We start from the raw sequence: 16,257 nt of genomic DNA, 5'->3' as shown, positions 1-16,257 counted from the left end.
TGTGTGCTGTAGTGAGGACGTCGGCAAAGAACGTCTTCGATAGTTTCATCGCTGCCACAGTCATCACAAACAGGCTGAAAATTGACAAAGTGCTTGTGGTAAAAGGATTAACTAAACTTATCTTATTCTTACTGGCTTTATTGACCTATCTTGCTGTAAAGCTCATTTCGGACTAATTGTTGTTATGTACGTAGTTGGTATTACTATTGCCATTATGATTGTGTTTTTCTGCAGATTACTGACATTTTGTGAACCTTGGATAACAGCCCATAAGCCACTTATGGCAATAGCGTATACGAGAGACCTGTTAAATACGATTGCACCTAATCTGCTCTACATTGTTATTAGATGAGTGTTTTCTGTAAATAATCTGCTGCACATAGTCTTGTGATTATGCAGTACCCAGGCTTCGTCATCACAGGACTGCAGTTAATTTGTGGCCTTACCAGTTAGCTCACCTATAACTTGATCAGGCATGCTATATTATAATTGGCACGTGCAACTTATAATGTCAATGATATCACTTCCATTTTGTTCAAACGAGTTTAAACATTTCACGCTTAGGTCGATCTCCTCAACTACACGTGTGAGCCCATAATGCACTATCTACGGGTTCTTTCGTTCTCTCGATCTTTCTTTCCATCTTTTTCCTTTTTTTCTTCCATTCTTTGTTGCTCTTTCTTTCGTTTCTTCTTTCATATTCAGCCATTGCATCTTTGCTTGCTTATGGGGGTATGAGCCATTCCTGATGTTGATATTTTCTTCCTTTCCTTGGTTCTTTTTTTTTCTGCCATGTCTTCATTCATGTTCAATCATTGCATCTTTGATTGCTTACGGGGGTATGAGTCATGGCTGATGATGATATTTTTTGTACCACTCGTCAACTTTTTTTTGTATCGCTGGACCAGAAGCTGCCTTTTTCGGGTATGAGCCATTGCAATGAGCCACTTATAGCCTTTCACCTTAAAACAAATAGATGTTGCCCTTTCCAATCGGCGTTTCTTCAATACGAATGAAGAATTCACATTTTCATTTGCTGGTTAACTAATGGTTATACCGCCATTCACTCCTGACATGTTTATCATTATCATCTCATGATTATTGTACTAGGGCCTTCGAACACATGCGACAGTGCATATTTTTGTTGTTTCTATAGATGATCAATTGACGGGATTCGAACAATATGTGCGACACTTCTGAGGAATTCACATGCAGGTTGAACTGATCCGCTGTGTGTATACAGCCGACCCGACCCACATATCACGAATCGACCCTCCCTCCCACAGGTGTCTTCCAAAAGAGACGCGCTATTATCCATTGTTCGAAAGTCCGCGCGGAAAAGTTCAAACGGCGCGTTTGTTTGCTCCCTGCATAGCGATATACGTGCTAACGTGACAAAACAATCAAATCCAGTCATGGCGCCACTCGCAAAGACAACTCGAAAGCTCCGGTCGCTTTTTGCTAACGCTAAGTAAAAGGGGCATGCGAAGTGGGAGAGGCCGATGAAACAGCGCTCATGTTTGACTCCCACAACGCGTCATGGCGCACGTTGACGCAACGTCGCGAGCACGCCGCCGCATGCCAAGGTTTCTAAACATTGGTGAGACCACTCTACGTAACAGAAACATACTCCTTTGTTCAAATAATATTTAAAGTTCAACAAATGCTCGCGTTATCTAAAAGCAAGAGAGCAACTGTTATTTAAAACATTTATTATTAAAAGTTAGTAAAAATGGTTTGTTTATATGTCAAAAGGTGGCGCGACAAGCTGTGTGTGCGTTATTTAGACCTAATATTTTGAATAATGTTGCAACGGTGCAATTGGAATTCACTTGGACGTTGGAACGTGGGCAAGCCACCCGTGAGCGACGGCGCACGTTGCGTCGTCCAACCGCGTCCAACGACGCCTGTCGTCGTCGCTGGCAACACTGGCCTCGGGAGGGTCTTCCCCCGCCTTCTCTCCCACCCTTCCTTCCGCTCCTTTTTTTGGTTGTGATTGCTTGACAGGTGCAGTCGTCGGGGCGTGCGTTATGCGCGAGTCGCCGACGCGAGCTGCTACAACAACGCCAGTGGGAGAGCGTCGGTGGAGAAGCATGGCGCACTGCTCGCGCCCATGTGTGTGTAAACAAGGCGCCCAGCGCGAAGGCTTCCCAGAGAGCTGAGAAGCAACCCCGCGTGCGGTGCGCACGCCCGACGACGTATGTAGTACGTAGCAGCGCGGTTGCGTGGTGGTGGTGTGCTGTGTTGACCACAGTGGAGTAGGAGCGGAGCGGCGTGCGACCAACCACCAGCGCGTACCAAAGCTCGCGCTGCGGGGCTCTTTTTTTCGCGGAACCCGCCCGCTTTCCCCAGCGAGTTCTTTCGTCGCTCGTTTCGTTTTATACCCTCCCTCGATCCATCGCCAAACTTTGTGCTCGCGCTTCGCGATCCCAAATGGTAATCGACGGCCGCCGTGCTGCGCCGCGCACTGTGGTTAGCACCAGCCGTGCCCGTTGTGGCGTCTTCGCCAGCAGTCGTAGTGGTCATCGGACATGGAAACCGCGAACGGCAACAGCAACGGCGTTCGCGTCGATACGACCGCCGTGTTTTTGGACGTGTTCGGCGAACGGACCGAGTTCTCGACGTTCGACGAGTTCAGCGAGCTGTTTGTGCGCTTCGAGAAGAAGTCGCGCTACATCTTCCGCGTGAAGAACTCGAGCAGCGTCGAGGCCGAGAACCGACGCAGGAAGGACAAGATCGACGCTGCCATCAAGTACTCGGGCCTGGTGCTGTGCTGCGTCAACTGCGGCGACGCCAGCAAGACCCTCAAGAGGGTCCAGGAAGGGTGAGTTGTGTCCAGGACGCGCGAAACGCATTCCGCGGCGCCTTTTCTTGTTCGCGTTTCGCGCGCCGCTTATTGCGGATACCCGAAGCAAAGCGATTCCGGTTTGCGTCACAGGGCGTGTGTGTGTTGCGCGCGCGCTCGCGAGCTGCCGCGGGTTGCGTAATGTTTACGGGCTTGGCTGCTTCGCGAGGCGCAGTAGATAGCAGCGCCCGAGCAGGAAGTGTGTGCTGCGATTGCGTTTTGCTGCAGGGATAGTAGCTTCGTGTTTTGCCTGCGCACCGCCCGTAGAGGAAAAAGAAATACGTTAAAAGAAATGTACGACGTTGCGCAAGAGATGCGCGCGGGACGCATGTAGTTCCGGAGTCCGCGTATACTGAGGCCTTCGTCGCGCACGTGAGCGAATCGACGCGCACTGCGTCGTTGCCGAGCTCACGCGTGCGTGTGTCTCGGTTTTGGGCGATGATCGACGCGCCCGGGGGCTGTTTTTGTTGTCGCTATTTCTCCTTCTCTCGGCGCAGTCAACTGCTCGATCGTTGACCGTTCAGGCCCCGGGCCTCCGAAATAAATAAGCCCGCACTGCGAGACCTATTTGCAAGTTTTTTTTAAAGTCTCCCCGGAGTTGATGGTGGCCTTGCTTCTTTCTTTGTTTTTTTTAATGCGCTTTTCTGCTTCTCGGAAGGGCGTTGCTGCTTGTTTTTTTGTGCGTTTTTCGTTATTCATTGGCCGGGCACCCCCTCTTTAAAGAAGGGCAAAGGAGCGAAGCGGAACTTGCAGCGCCTGGAGCTCAGCGAAGCTGTTCTTGGCGGTGCCTCGCGTGCTTTGGAATGCGCGTTTGTTGCGAAACGCCGCCGTGCTGGGGGCTGACTCAGTAGCACGTGGAAAACGCGCTGGCGCGGCCCTGTTCCGCGTTTTTTCTCTCTTTACTTCTCCACTCGCGCTTCTTTTTTATCCGTTGTTTCCTGGCGCACGTTTTTTATGTCTCCGTGTCCCGAAATTGTGACCGTACGGCCATCACCGCGATGTCAGCTGTGTGCGGCGAATGTCATGGTCATGGCTACGCGGACGAGCGGCGCGGGACCTTGGATAGCGCGCTGCCATCACCGGGCGTAAGCGAGTGCCGATTTATATCGCGACAACTGGGGGGAGATGCTCGCACAACCCGACGCGCGAATGCATGCGTTGGGGAACGCGGAAACAAAAGATGGCGCTCGCCGCGACCACGTGGTTTGCGCGCGGGGCCCTGCACGCGGTGCCATGCGCTCTGCGCGCTTTTCGCGTCCCAACTTTTTGTTTTGTTTTTTGTTTTTGTAGTGCGTTGTAGCTGCAGTAACAGTTGTGACTGAAGACCTTCACTACGCCGCGGAAGTCGTGCAGCGGTGGCGCGTATTCAATTTACAAATTTATTTGCAATGTGATGAACTCGCGAGTAGAGAAGAAAAAGAAAAATGAAATACAGTGCGCGGCAGCTATATTGCAGTTTGCCAGTTTGTTTTTGTCGAACAGTTTTCACTTGCGAAGCAACAATGGTAACCTTTGTCGTTTCTCCCCCTGCGAATGTCAATCCAGCTGCATATTTCTTCTCCGTGTTTTTGTGCGGAGCTCCCGCAAGTCGCATTTTTGTTGAACTGATCTTCTTGCCAGCGCATTCCTTCTTTTTTTATCCCTTTTTTTCATTCTCACTCAAGCTCTTATCAGCCACTTCCTTACAATGCTTCGCTGATGTCAGTGCTGCCATGAAATACATTACGCACAATAAAGTTCATTTTGCTGCCTTGACACGTTACTTGATTGTCTGTAAAAAAAATGTAATTGCGTCAAAGAACTTTGTTTGTACCATTCCATCTTTTCACGACTGCATATCTAGAAAATGAGTTATTTTTAATTGCAAGCCTACTTTTCTAGCTGGAACAGTGTAGCTGGCTCGTAGCATGGACTTCTATCTCTTTCAGATGTGTTCTCTTTTTCTGTGCTGTCATTCATTACTTTTGTCCCAGACCTAAAGCAAATGCTACACTTGATTGCGCTTTATGATAAGTTTGCAATTCTTGGTAAATTTCCATTGAGCAAACCTGGTTTCTTATTGTGGCTCTGCCTGCAAATAACATGTGTAAACTAATAATAATAATAATAATAATAATAATATATCTATATATTAGGGGTGCATGAATATTCGAAGTTCCAGATACGCACAGGATGCTATGCACAAGCTATTTGTATTGGAAAAGGAACTACTTGGCACTTTTTTAAAGTAACCTAATATTTTGCAACAACCGTATGTTTTGTTCTCCATCTGGTGAATAGTGTAAGTATCGCATATTATCAGGAGCAAATGACGACAAAGGTTTTCGGAGCAATGCAGAAGCAAAATTACTAATGCAAGCTTTGTTTTCCCGTTTCGTAATGGAAATTTCCTACATGACAACCTCTTACTTTTGCTTCTAGAGTGTCATTTAGTGTCTTTAACAGCCTAGTAATGTAGCAGTTTTATCTTCGTCACAACCTCTGATGTTTCCTTTGGAACTGGCCTTTTACACGTGTCTGTGGCACAAAGGTCCTTCAGCACCTTTCCTCTTTTTCCACCCACAGTTACTTGTGCCCTTCTTTTTAGAGGGGGGGGGGGACAACCATTTATTTAGCGTTTTTGGAAAGCTACTCATACAGCAGTCATTCGTGTTCAGAAAGCTTGTTTGAGACCAGGCTCTGTGAGAGACTATTTGTATAGCTTTTTTTTTTTCATGATGATTAGTGATCTATTTAAACCTAATCCTCTGTCTCTCGTAGTTAGCTGTCTTTATTGCACTAGTCAGTACAGGAGCAGTGCATAATTATACTGAAGTAATTATTTCTACTGTAAATATATGCATTTGTGCTTGAATATTCGATATTCTATTTAATATTTGATACTCACTATTGGTATTCAGTTTGTTTTAGAAAAAGTTGATATTTGCCCACCTCTCTATATATAATATTGAATGAATGCTGCACTGTAACTCGAAACATACAGAAGCCCTCACTTGATGGACTTGATGGGGAAAAGCTAGTTTATTCTTTACTCATTGTCACGTCCTTCTCTCTTGGTTAAAAACAATGTTGATTGTTAATCTCCTGTTGTAGTAACAGCAACATTCATTTTGTGCAGGGTAGTGCACAAAGCACAGGATGTGTGTGTCAGCCTCATTTAATTGCCTCCTCTTTAAGGTAAAAAATTATTAGGTGAATATTGACTACATGAAGTGAGTGACAGAGCCTGCCCGAATCGCATGTGTGTAATAGCAGTTGAACATGACATATTTCTGGCATTGGCAGTCCAGGTTATTTCATATCTCCTTTTTTTTTTTCCTGGCTTAGCATTGCAGTTCAAACCATAGTTAACGAAATTTCTTTTACCAGGATTTATGGTTTGCTGACTGTTCGCAGCATTGCAAAGCTGCTGCCCGCATAGCGGAAGTGGTAGGACATTTCTCACAATGTCACACTTGTACAAAACATGATGTGCGTGTGCTACTTCCCGTGTGGAGCTACATTTTTCATGGTCATCTACAGACTTGCATGTTGTTTGAGATCGACACGCATTAGTTTCATTTAAAAGCAGTCAAGTGAATTACCATAGAAATAAGTCAAACAGGTTTCTCTGTCGCTTTTTTGCCCTGTTTGTCTGCCGTGGCCTTGACTACATCTTCCAATGCTGCTTAGCCTTTGCGACGTCACCGCCCAGCTCGTGGTGGCAACGAGCTCTGCCCTTTTTTATCACCCACCCGTCTGCACGATAGATCTTGGCACAGCCAGCAGGGGCAGCCTGATTCTAATTTTTTCTTTCCTTGCTCCAGCAATGAGAACGGGCAGTGGTCCTTCCGTACTTTCCGCGTGGCGCTAGCATGCTACCGCTGCTAGGCCTAACTAACTACAGTCCCGATAAACCGTGTGCGCACTAGGAAAGCCCTGCAGAAAGGGACGGATTGCAACAGGATTCAAATGGTCGGGTCAACAGGAAACCAAGAGGCAGCGCGGCGTGTGGTTGACTTCAGAGCTGGAGGGGGGGGGGAGGTGTAGGGGTGACGAGGCGAGCGACCAACCACTTTCTCAGTGTGAGTGCGCAAAGAAGAAGCTGCAAGGAATAAGTAAGCAGGTGTGCGTACGCAAGAGAGCAGACGCCGCATTTTAATCGTGCCTTCTTGGCACACGCCGCCTCTCTGGCAGTCCCAAGGAACTTGGCACGCTTGCAAGGAGTGGACGGGCACTCTTCTCGAGGTGTAACCTTGAGGCTGGATTCAATTGCTGCTTGTAAAAGGCACACAGAAGGAGTGCGAGGGTGCCACTGGGAAAAAGGAAGGCAAATCGTTATTTTCTTGGTCCTACTCAGCGATGGGAGAGGGTGTTGGGAGCAGGGTCAGGGTTTTTTTGCCTTCTGCTCACCTGTTGGCTTTCTTACCTTCGTTGTAGCCAGGGTGTTTCCCCAGGACAAAATGACACAGTGGAAGAGGAAGGGGGTGTGTAGTTTTCTTAAATGCAAAGGCACTGCTGGCACTGAAAAAGTGTCCTGAAGCTTTTCTTTTTCTTCTTCATTATTTTTCTTGGCCAAGGAGAACCTTTACTTCCCAGGGAAAGTGAATGCAGTTTGTTCTGGCTTGTCTTCTTTGTCCAGCCTTCTTTGCAGTCTGCTATAAACCTTGAAAACTGCCAGAAAAAGAAAGAGGGACTGGTAAACAAGTCCTTAATTGGCTGTTGGTTTAGTTAGTTCAGCAGCTGGTCTTTCTCAGGGTTTCTAAACTTCAGCTAAAATGGGTTCACTGGCGACAGCAGCAACTCTGAGGTGCTTTCTTGTTTTGTGTGTGTCGAAGGAACACAGAATTCTGCAAGGCATCCCTTCTTTATTTGCACCACTCTACTAGGCACAAATGAAAAAAAAAAAGGATTGACGCAACACATGTTTGTTGTTTGGCACCAGCTCAACTCCTGAAGAGTGCTTAAAAGAACTGGGATACAAAGTGAAAGTCGCAAACGCGGAAGTCCTTGCAAGAAAAATAAAAAAAGAGAACGAAAAGAAAGGAGAACCTGAATCTTAAATTCCGAACACTGCTTTCCTTTTACCATAGGCACCGTTGCAATGAGCTCTGTAAAAGGTGTAGTGTGAAGCAACAGTCGCCGTACTAGTCATCCGCCTGCGGCGGCGGCGACACTGGAGGAATAATAAGCGATGACCCACAGCACGCCACCGCACTTGGCGAAACACCCCCCCCCCCCCCCCCCGGGATGGTTGTTTCAGGAAGCTGGCAGGAGAAGCAGTTGTTTTTGTTGCGTGCCAGGAGAGAGAAAAAAAGTGAAAGGAGCGTTAGCGATAAGGGGCGGCGATGCGGGCACGCTTGCACTTCCTTGTGTGTTGCAATGCCTTCCTGCTGTGCTCGAAGGTCTTGGTCAGGGATACGAAAATGACGGTGGCGAGGAGGGTCGCGTGCTCAGGTCGAGGAGAAGCAGAAAGAAAAGAGCGGAATGGGCCGGCTGCTTTGTAGGCCAGTCGTCCGTGTTCTTGGCTGCGGGAGAGATATTTGCCCTCTTGAGGGCAGATATCTGGAGAAAGTGTGGAAATCGCCGTCCTCTGCAGCGGAATGCTGGGGCTGCCTTAGTACACCAGAAAACCGGGAAGCGTGCATGTGTGTGCCAGGGATATCTTATCTCTGCGCGCATTTTACGCTCACTATCTTTGAGGAGTTCATAAGATGGGGGAGCCTTGTTTGGCTCTTTGAACAATCGTGGCCAAATGAGGTGCCCATGGGGCAGTTTGGTTGTGAACATTAAAATGGGAAAGATTTCGGCGAGTTATAGGATCGACACTGCGCTATGCGATTCGAGTTGACTCGGTTATTATTTTGACCATCTGAATTGGTTGGGTGTTTATGCGTGCACTTATCTCTACGCCATCCACTTTTTTTATCAGTGTGGCGAGGCATGTGCCAGCACAACAAGCAGTTTCTGGAGGAAATTGGTATTATGTGCTGAGCAATTTTTAAACATAACTCGCCTTTCACTGAGTCTTCGCTGTGTGGTCACGCAGGTAGCGACAAATTCTTTTATATCTGACTGTAAGGATTTTGGAGGGTTGAGCGACATCATTGTGCAAATAATGAAGCCAATTTCAAGGTGTTTTAATATATACACTAGAGCTTTTTGACTGGTGAGTGTATTGGCCATGCACCGAGCAATATTTACGAATTGAATTTTTTTTTAAAGTGCTTTAAAGAAAATTGAATATCTAACATACAAAAAGAAGCGAGCCTGAGTGCTGCAGTGCATAAAAAAAGGTGGTATTTCCTTCATTTTTCCAAGTAGCAGTCACTGATGTCAACAAATTATCAAAAACTAGAAGTTTAACTGCTTAGTGTTGCAAGTATTAAAGTTTGTTACATGACAGTTTCTCCTCTTTTTTTATTGCCAGAAAATACACCCAATAGTAGTCAGCCTGCACAAGCCACATGCTTGTTTGTTCAGCACTGATCTGTCTGAGCCAAATGCAGAAAATCCTTCAGGGTAGAATGTTCAAGCAGAAGTGAAGCACATGTCTGAAAGATAATTAGTTTGTAAAGCAACTAAAATCAATAAGAAGGAGCAGTGTCTGTATGCTTTACAAAAAGACATTTTCTACCTGCATACACTGACTCACTGTGTGGCCGTCTTGTTAATTTTGTACACGTGTGTGTCCTGTTGAAGGCAAGATTGATTAGGCGTAACAAGTCACTGTGGAGACACTGCATTCCTCCTGTATGAAGGCAGAAACAGTCAGAGTGATGCAGACAGATAACTTTCTGTTCTGTAAGCATGTCGAGAAGTCAAGTAGCTCACCAATGTATGCTCTGTAACAAGTCGGCACGTTTTTTTTTGTTACCACGGCATGTTCATTACAAAAGCGTCGGCCAACTGGCAATATGCATCACAAAAAGGCTTTGATTTCAAAATACATGGGTTGCTGATGTGGCTCTGGTTTGACTGGCTTCAATTTATTCGTGAATGCTCTGCCAGCCTGTGGTGAAGCAGTGTTGGAATGAGTGGAGAGAGCGTGGTTGGTGGAGCACTAAATGGTGATTAGTACACAAATATTCGAGGCAGCTCGTTTGCAAACAGCTGTTTCGAGAAGCTTTACAGGAACCTAAGTACGCATTTCAAAATATATTTCTCTATATGGGAAGAAAATTGCGGCAGGAGGGAGCGCTGTAGCACAGAACTGTTCCGACTGTAATGGCAATGAGAGAACTGCAGCAAATTTATGCAGTGGCCCAGTTTGTTGAGGTTCCATCTGAAGATCGTTTAAGATGTTTCCGGAGTGTTATGTATGTGGGAGCGAAGAAATCGTTCTGCTTGGTGTCCATTGAACTGTTTTCAATGAGGTTTCAATTTAAAGGACAAAAGTGAAATCTGCCAGCTGTTCAGAGCAGACTTTTTTATTCAGGCCTTTGATATCCCTAAAAGATTTGCCGAAAATTATAATAAACAAAGGGGGAAAAAAATATCCGCCTCAGTTCCACCCTGTAGAAGTTGACGTGCAGCTAAGCTGTTGCCGACGTTAGACCAGTGCTACAACCCGAAATGACATTAGACGACTTTAGACAAGCACTGCCACCACAAGCGCCCACGAATCAAGGACAGGTACATTGTGTGCACACGTATGTCACGCACGTACGTACGTGGAAGTGCAGCACACACACTCATTATTCTAGGCTCTCTGCCAAGTGCAAGCGCCTTATTGAAATAATTGAACTTTTTCAACGTAAACTGCGTCAGAAAATTCGTAAAGCACGACTTGCACACAAGCTGCAGACATGATAGCTTTAAATTTTAATTCGAATATATGAGAAAACATAATTCTCTAATGCAGAAGTTCAAAAGCAAAGCCCTTTTCCAGCTGTCGTTTGAGGTCTGGCTGAGTGGCTACGGCCGCTAGGTGGCGGTACTGTTTTTGGATGAGCACGAGCCGACAAAAAGTCTCAAACAACTAAAGGCTTACAGCTTCGCTGTAAAAGGCCGAAAGAACAAGTTGACAGCTCTGTAACTCTGCAATGAAAACATGTACTGCATCAACTAGGATGACTAACGCAGACCAAAGTTATGTGTGATGAGTCATTCTAAAATGTACTGGTATTTTGTGAATAGAACTTTTGCAAAACTCCCATAACCTAGTCGTTAATTTCACATAAGTTGGAAACTAGTGTATGAAATATTTGTAGCTTATAAAATTTTGACTTCATTTTTTATGTTTGCTTTTGGTGTGCCGTTAGAGAGCTGTGAACTTTGTAGTTCAATTTGTTATTTCTTAAGTTGACATTTTTTTTTTTTACTTGAGAAATGTTCTTTATAAAGAAACCAAAGAACTGGATGAAAATTTCGTTCGGTTACACAGCATGAAGGCCAAAGGAAATTGGGAGTTCAACAATCTTTGTTTCAAGCCAGTGATTAACAGGGCATATCATCAAATTCTTATTATTGGCAAACATTATGCATACAGGCAAAAAAAAAAAAAAAAGCTTGAGAAGCTTTATTGGGTTGTATTTTCTCACCATGCAAGACGTGGTCTAGAGTTACATTGCAGAGTGCAGAGATTGTTGTTCGGAGAGGCATGCAGCTATGAAAATCATAAGTGTCACCAAATCTTGTTTCCTTGCACTTATGTCTGTTTATAAACACACATCTTGGGTATAGGGACCTCTGTGCTAGTGGTCTCCGTTGCCTGTGCAGAATGATTGAGCACTTCTATAAATTGCTCTGTTGAGTCGGCGAAACACGAGGTTTGATTACTGGCACAAACAAAAGACTGCACTACTAAAGTAAAGAATACAGTTTGTTTCGTCTGTGAGACGATGCTTGTAACTGCCCATAGGTGGCATCTCTCCGCCATAATATATTACGACTACTATTGCTACACACTACTCCTGCTTCTAGAGAAGGACTTGTTGTTGGGCTAGTTGGTGTCTGCTTAATGATTACTGTAGTGCGAAGGCACAATTACAAAGAAGAGACACAACACAGACAAGCGTCGCAGGCACTACTAACAACTAACTCAGCACAATGCGTTGGCGGGCTAGTTGGTGCGAATCCATGAATACTTTGTTTAGCGCAAAACGACAGAGACAAGAAAGACGACAGGACAAGGCGCTACTCTCAACTTTGAGAGTAGCGCCTTGTCCTGTCGTCTTTCTTGTCTCTGTCGTTTTGCGCTAAACAAAGTATTCATGAACAACTAACTACTAAAAAATTCGAAAGGCAGTGGGATGCCAGTATAATGTATCCTTCCCAATGCGCAGGCGCGCGAACCACTTCGGGCAGTCTACAGAGGGCGAACATTCTCCTTATAGGTTTGAAAACACAAAACTATCACATAGAGAAGAAAGGAAAAGAGCTGATGAGCAACTACAGCAACGAGGAGCGCAATGCCTGCCTGCTGTAAAAAAAAGAGAGTGCAAAGTCGAAAGAGATTGAGCAACGCGGAGGAAAAAGAATGAAGAAACGAAGAAATAAGGACGGAATGCCGACACTTTGCTGAACAACCTGCACATGTGTTACATTGTGGCGGTGCACTGTGGAAAACAGCAAGATTGGAGTGCGAAGTACGCTTGCACTTCCTTACTCTACATTTACATTCATTCTGCTGTCAGCTGCTGAGCTCAGTTATAATGGGGCAACATGCTTACAGGCATTGTTGACTTGCCTTTTGTCTTGTGCACTCGTGATCTGTGTTGTAGCTGCAGTAAGCGAACTTTTGGTAAAGGAAATTGAGAAAGTTCTCATGAAGGGTGCCTGTCATGTTCTCACGGTAGGCCTCAAGTTGTCCCGGTAGGCCCCGGAGGATTCCGATAAATTTGAAATTTAACTGCACGTTTGCTGTTCCTGAGTTGATGCACATTCGTATTTCATCTTTCGATCCCTCCTTAGGTTTCTTATGTCATAGATTAGAAAAGCTAGGAATCGATCCATTATTAACAGCAGCTTGAAAAATTGAGGATGGTAAAAGACATGAAAGTCAAAGCTTGAACGATTTCAGTCTTCACTGCACCGCAGCAGCACATGAGAAAGCTTTGTCTTAGTGTTAAAGGCCAAATGAGTGTCAGTTTTTATCTGCTTCTTATCTCAGGAGTCCCGAATCACTCTCAACGGCTATAGATCACGTCTAACGGCTCGGCAGTAACAGAGTTGGTAAGCAAAAAGGTCTGTCTTTCGATTGCACTTGACACCTTGGCAGGAGACCAGCGATTGTACCCTTGATGAAAAGAGGCCTTCTAGTTGCGCAGTGAGACTTTGAGCTGGGCTTGTAATCTTATCATCTCTTGTTGCAGTAATTGGTATGAAAGACCCGGTGTTGAAAGAAGGCGGCATAGTTTATTTCGTTTTGCAGCCTTAGTGCCTGTCGCAGCTATAAAACCGGATCTCTTCTGATGGGCTACTTTCTAACTTTGGTTTCTAAGCTTGGGAAAGTTGTAGTATGCCACTCGAAGGACTTGAAGAGAGTTGGGTGGATGTCTGTCGAACCATGGGGAATTTATTGCAAGAATCAAGGTTTTTGCGACAGAATCACCAAGAGACTTGCAGTAATAGGATGTAGGTGAATGAGGCCAAAAGAATGCAACATGTCTTTTGGTAACTGAACATTGATTACTCAATCTAAGTGCCTATTTCTGCGACAAACCTGGATTTTGCCAAATGAGCTTCATGCTTTGGGAAAGTTGTCACATGTTACTTGTCACTTGTAATTTCATTGAAGAGCTTCAGAGTTGTGTGGAGGTCCTTTGGGTCATGGTGAATCTGTAGCAAGGTGTAGGCAAGGGAAAACCAGACAGACATTGTTGCCTGGTGTCCACAAATTACATTTTAACAGGGCCCACTCAATCATGTGGGAGTGGAACCAAGCACTGCTGGGCAGGTCGTCATTGCCTTTTTGGTCGGATCACTGTGGCACATAGTAACGCGCTACAAAGCATCTGTCACTAAGAGGCTATGGTAAACAAGATGTTCCAGCTGCTACTCATCGCTGACTTATCACCAATCAGAGTCGTCATGAAGAGAGCTCTTGTGAGTGAGCCAAGATTCTCGGGCAAGTTTGATGCCAATTTGTGCCTGATGTGATTCCTCCCCCCTCCTTTTTTGTTCTTGTGTGGCAAACATTATGCTTGAATAAGGAAGAAAGAGCTCGGAACAGATACACTTGCGGTAGTGAAGGCCGCAAATGCACAGATAGTTGACAGGGACAATGAATTCGGTACCTTGGCATTGAAGCTACAAGAACTGCAACACCAAGTGAATGCAGTTAAATAAGTAAGCACAGATGACTTCACGACTTCAGAGCCATAAATTAGGAGAAAATATAAGTCAGTAAATGGTTAAAAGGACAACAAGCTTTTGTGCGTGAAATCAACGCAGCAATGTTATATCTGAATGGTACAAAGCTGAAAAAAAAAATACGGTTGGCACGTCATCTTCATGTTTTGACTCAAAAAGATTGCGGACGTCTTACAGACGCGTTCCTCTTTTTTTCCTGCGTTGTTTTCTGCGAGACCTCTTAGTGAGTTGCGTCATTCCTCTGCTGCCAGTGTCCCAACTGCGTGGGCATTGGCTTTTCTCTCTCTTTTGCTGCGCCCGCTGCCTCAGGCCAATCTTATCTTTAGTTGACAGAGGAGGATTCGGAACTTGGCTGACGGGGGAACAGTTACACCGGAGTGCACAATCTCTTTTTATCTCTGAGGACAACAACACGCCGTTTTCGCCGCGGGAGAAAGCCTGCGCAGACTGAAGGAGGTCATGCGCGTAGTGGCGTAGTATTGTTGCACTTGACCTTTGGTAGGATCAGATGGGTCGCCCGTAATCACGTGCGCCCTGTTTACTCTCCTGCCCTCATTTCTCCCCCCCGGATGCACTCCAGAGAGGTCAACACTGAACATGCATGAACAAAAGAGGAGGGGAAGGCCAAGAAAGGGTCGCGGAGTGCCAAGAAACGCTCTGCCGTTGCAGTTGCGTCACGGCATCCGGAAGCGCTGCGCAATTGTCACTCGGGAGTTTGTCCAAGTCCCCTTGAGCCTAGAGAGGCATTGGATGGGCCTGGCACAGGATATCCTCCCGTAAACATTGTTTTCTTATTTATTCTATTTAAAGCAATAGCTGTTGTGGGCTCATTGCTCTAGTTATTTCGATGTCTGCCACTGGTATTCGTCGCAAGAACACCAAAGTGCTTTACAAGAATTTATAAAAAGGAAATGTTGCAGTGCCCAGAAAGTATTCAGACTTCAGACCCGCAGATTGGCAGTAGAAAATTACAGATCTCTACCACTCTGGCGACACTATAGCGAAGAGGAAAACTGTGCTCGCAGAACGCTGTGCCTGGGCTGTTGAATGCTCGCTATAATGACTGGCTGATGCCACGCTCCGTGGCTTATCCGTAAAGCAGCACCAAGGTGAAAGAATTTAAGTGAAAGCAACAGTAAGAAGCAGAAGGCAGGATAAGTTAGAGGAGGAAGAAGCCATGTCTCTTCACTTCACCAACACCAGAAAGCAATTATTTCCATAAATTAATAGGACTTGAAGTGCATTCGTCACTAGATAAGGTATTCTTCTGCTCTAGAGGAAATGGTGTGCACGTATCTTGACAGTGTTTGCGCCAAGCAAACACTGCATGAAACAGCGCAACACATACTGTGCGTAATATTGTGCCAGCTGTCACGTAACTTCACATAAGCGAAGCTGCAACTTCTTTTTCACGACACGCATGGATGACACTTGCAAAGGCACGCATCAGCGACCTTCCCTCCGGGAGTAAGAACGCTTCAGGGATGGGATTATCCTTAGCAGGGACGCTCGAGAACAAATAAACTTACAAAATCATGACTCTTATGGTTGAGAGGTGCTCGTCGAATATTGTTCGTTGCAACCCCTCTGTCAGTGAAAAAATAGGAATCCGTTTAGTGCGAGAGCAGTATGAACCTTATCAGCTGTTGCTTCTGCAGCTGTATGCGCCATGATAAGGCGCTGCAATCGCAAGCAGTGATGAAAACACTGATGCATAAAAGATGTTTCATGCGGCTTGAGGCACCTCTGACTAGACCTATGCTGCAGAATTCGATAAAATGCTTCAAGTGTCTTAGAAGAAAGTGCGGGGTTGTCTTGGTGGTTGCTGGCAGTGGTCATATGCAGTCGAGCAGCGTTTTGTCCCGTTTCTTCAACTTTACAGTAATCATGTAAGGGAAACCCTTGAGATTACCCTCTTCATGTACAGTGCATGTTAATTTTTCTGTTTTATTAACATACATGAGGTACTTTTTAAAGCTCTGGCTTTGGAGTCAGTATTTGCAGATGCAGTCGGAAACTTGGTGAAAAGAATATTTTATAGTTCGTTACACAGCTGTTTGATTTGTAGTGATGCTGAATGTGTGGGCAGTTTGTTTTGGAGCTATGTATTTCGAGCA

At 45.5% G+C, this 16,257-nt stretch overlaps 1 protein-coding gene across 2 annotated transcripts in view; it reads left to right on the top strand.

Annotated features, from left to right (window-relative positions):
* The first annotated feature begins 1,995 nt into the window (after positions 1-1,995).
* The window catches only part of LOC126544487 (uncharacterized), a 52,766-nt gene continuing 38,504 nt past the window's right edge, over positions 1,996-16,257 (top strand). For both annotated transcript variants that reach the window (XM_050191826.3, XM_050191825.3), the window contains exon 1: positions 1,996-2,824. In XM_050191826.3, coding sequence (XP_050047783.1) covers positions 2,532-2,824 — 293 coding nt within the window. In that variant the 5' untranslated portion in view covers positions 1,996-2,531. The remainder of the gene's footprint in view (positions 2,825-16,257) is intronic.

The sequence above is a fragment of the Dermacentor andersoni genome, chromosome 10 (assembly GCF_023375885.2).
Source record: "Dermacentor andersoni chromosome 10, qqDerAnde1_hic_scaffold, whole genome shotgun sequence".
Lineage (NCBI taxonomy): Eukaryota > Metazoa > Arthropoda > Arachnida > Ixodida > Ixodidae > Dermacentor > Dermacentor andersoni.
Note: the sequence above shows the minus strand (reverse complement) of the source record. Positions and strands in the feature narration are given on the sequence as shown.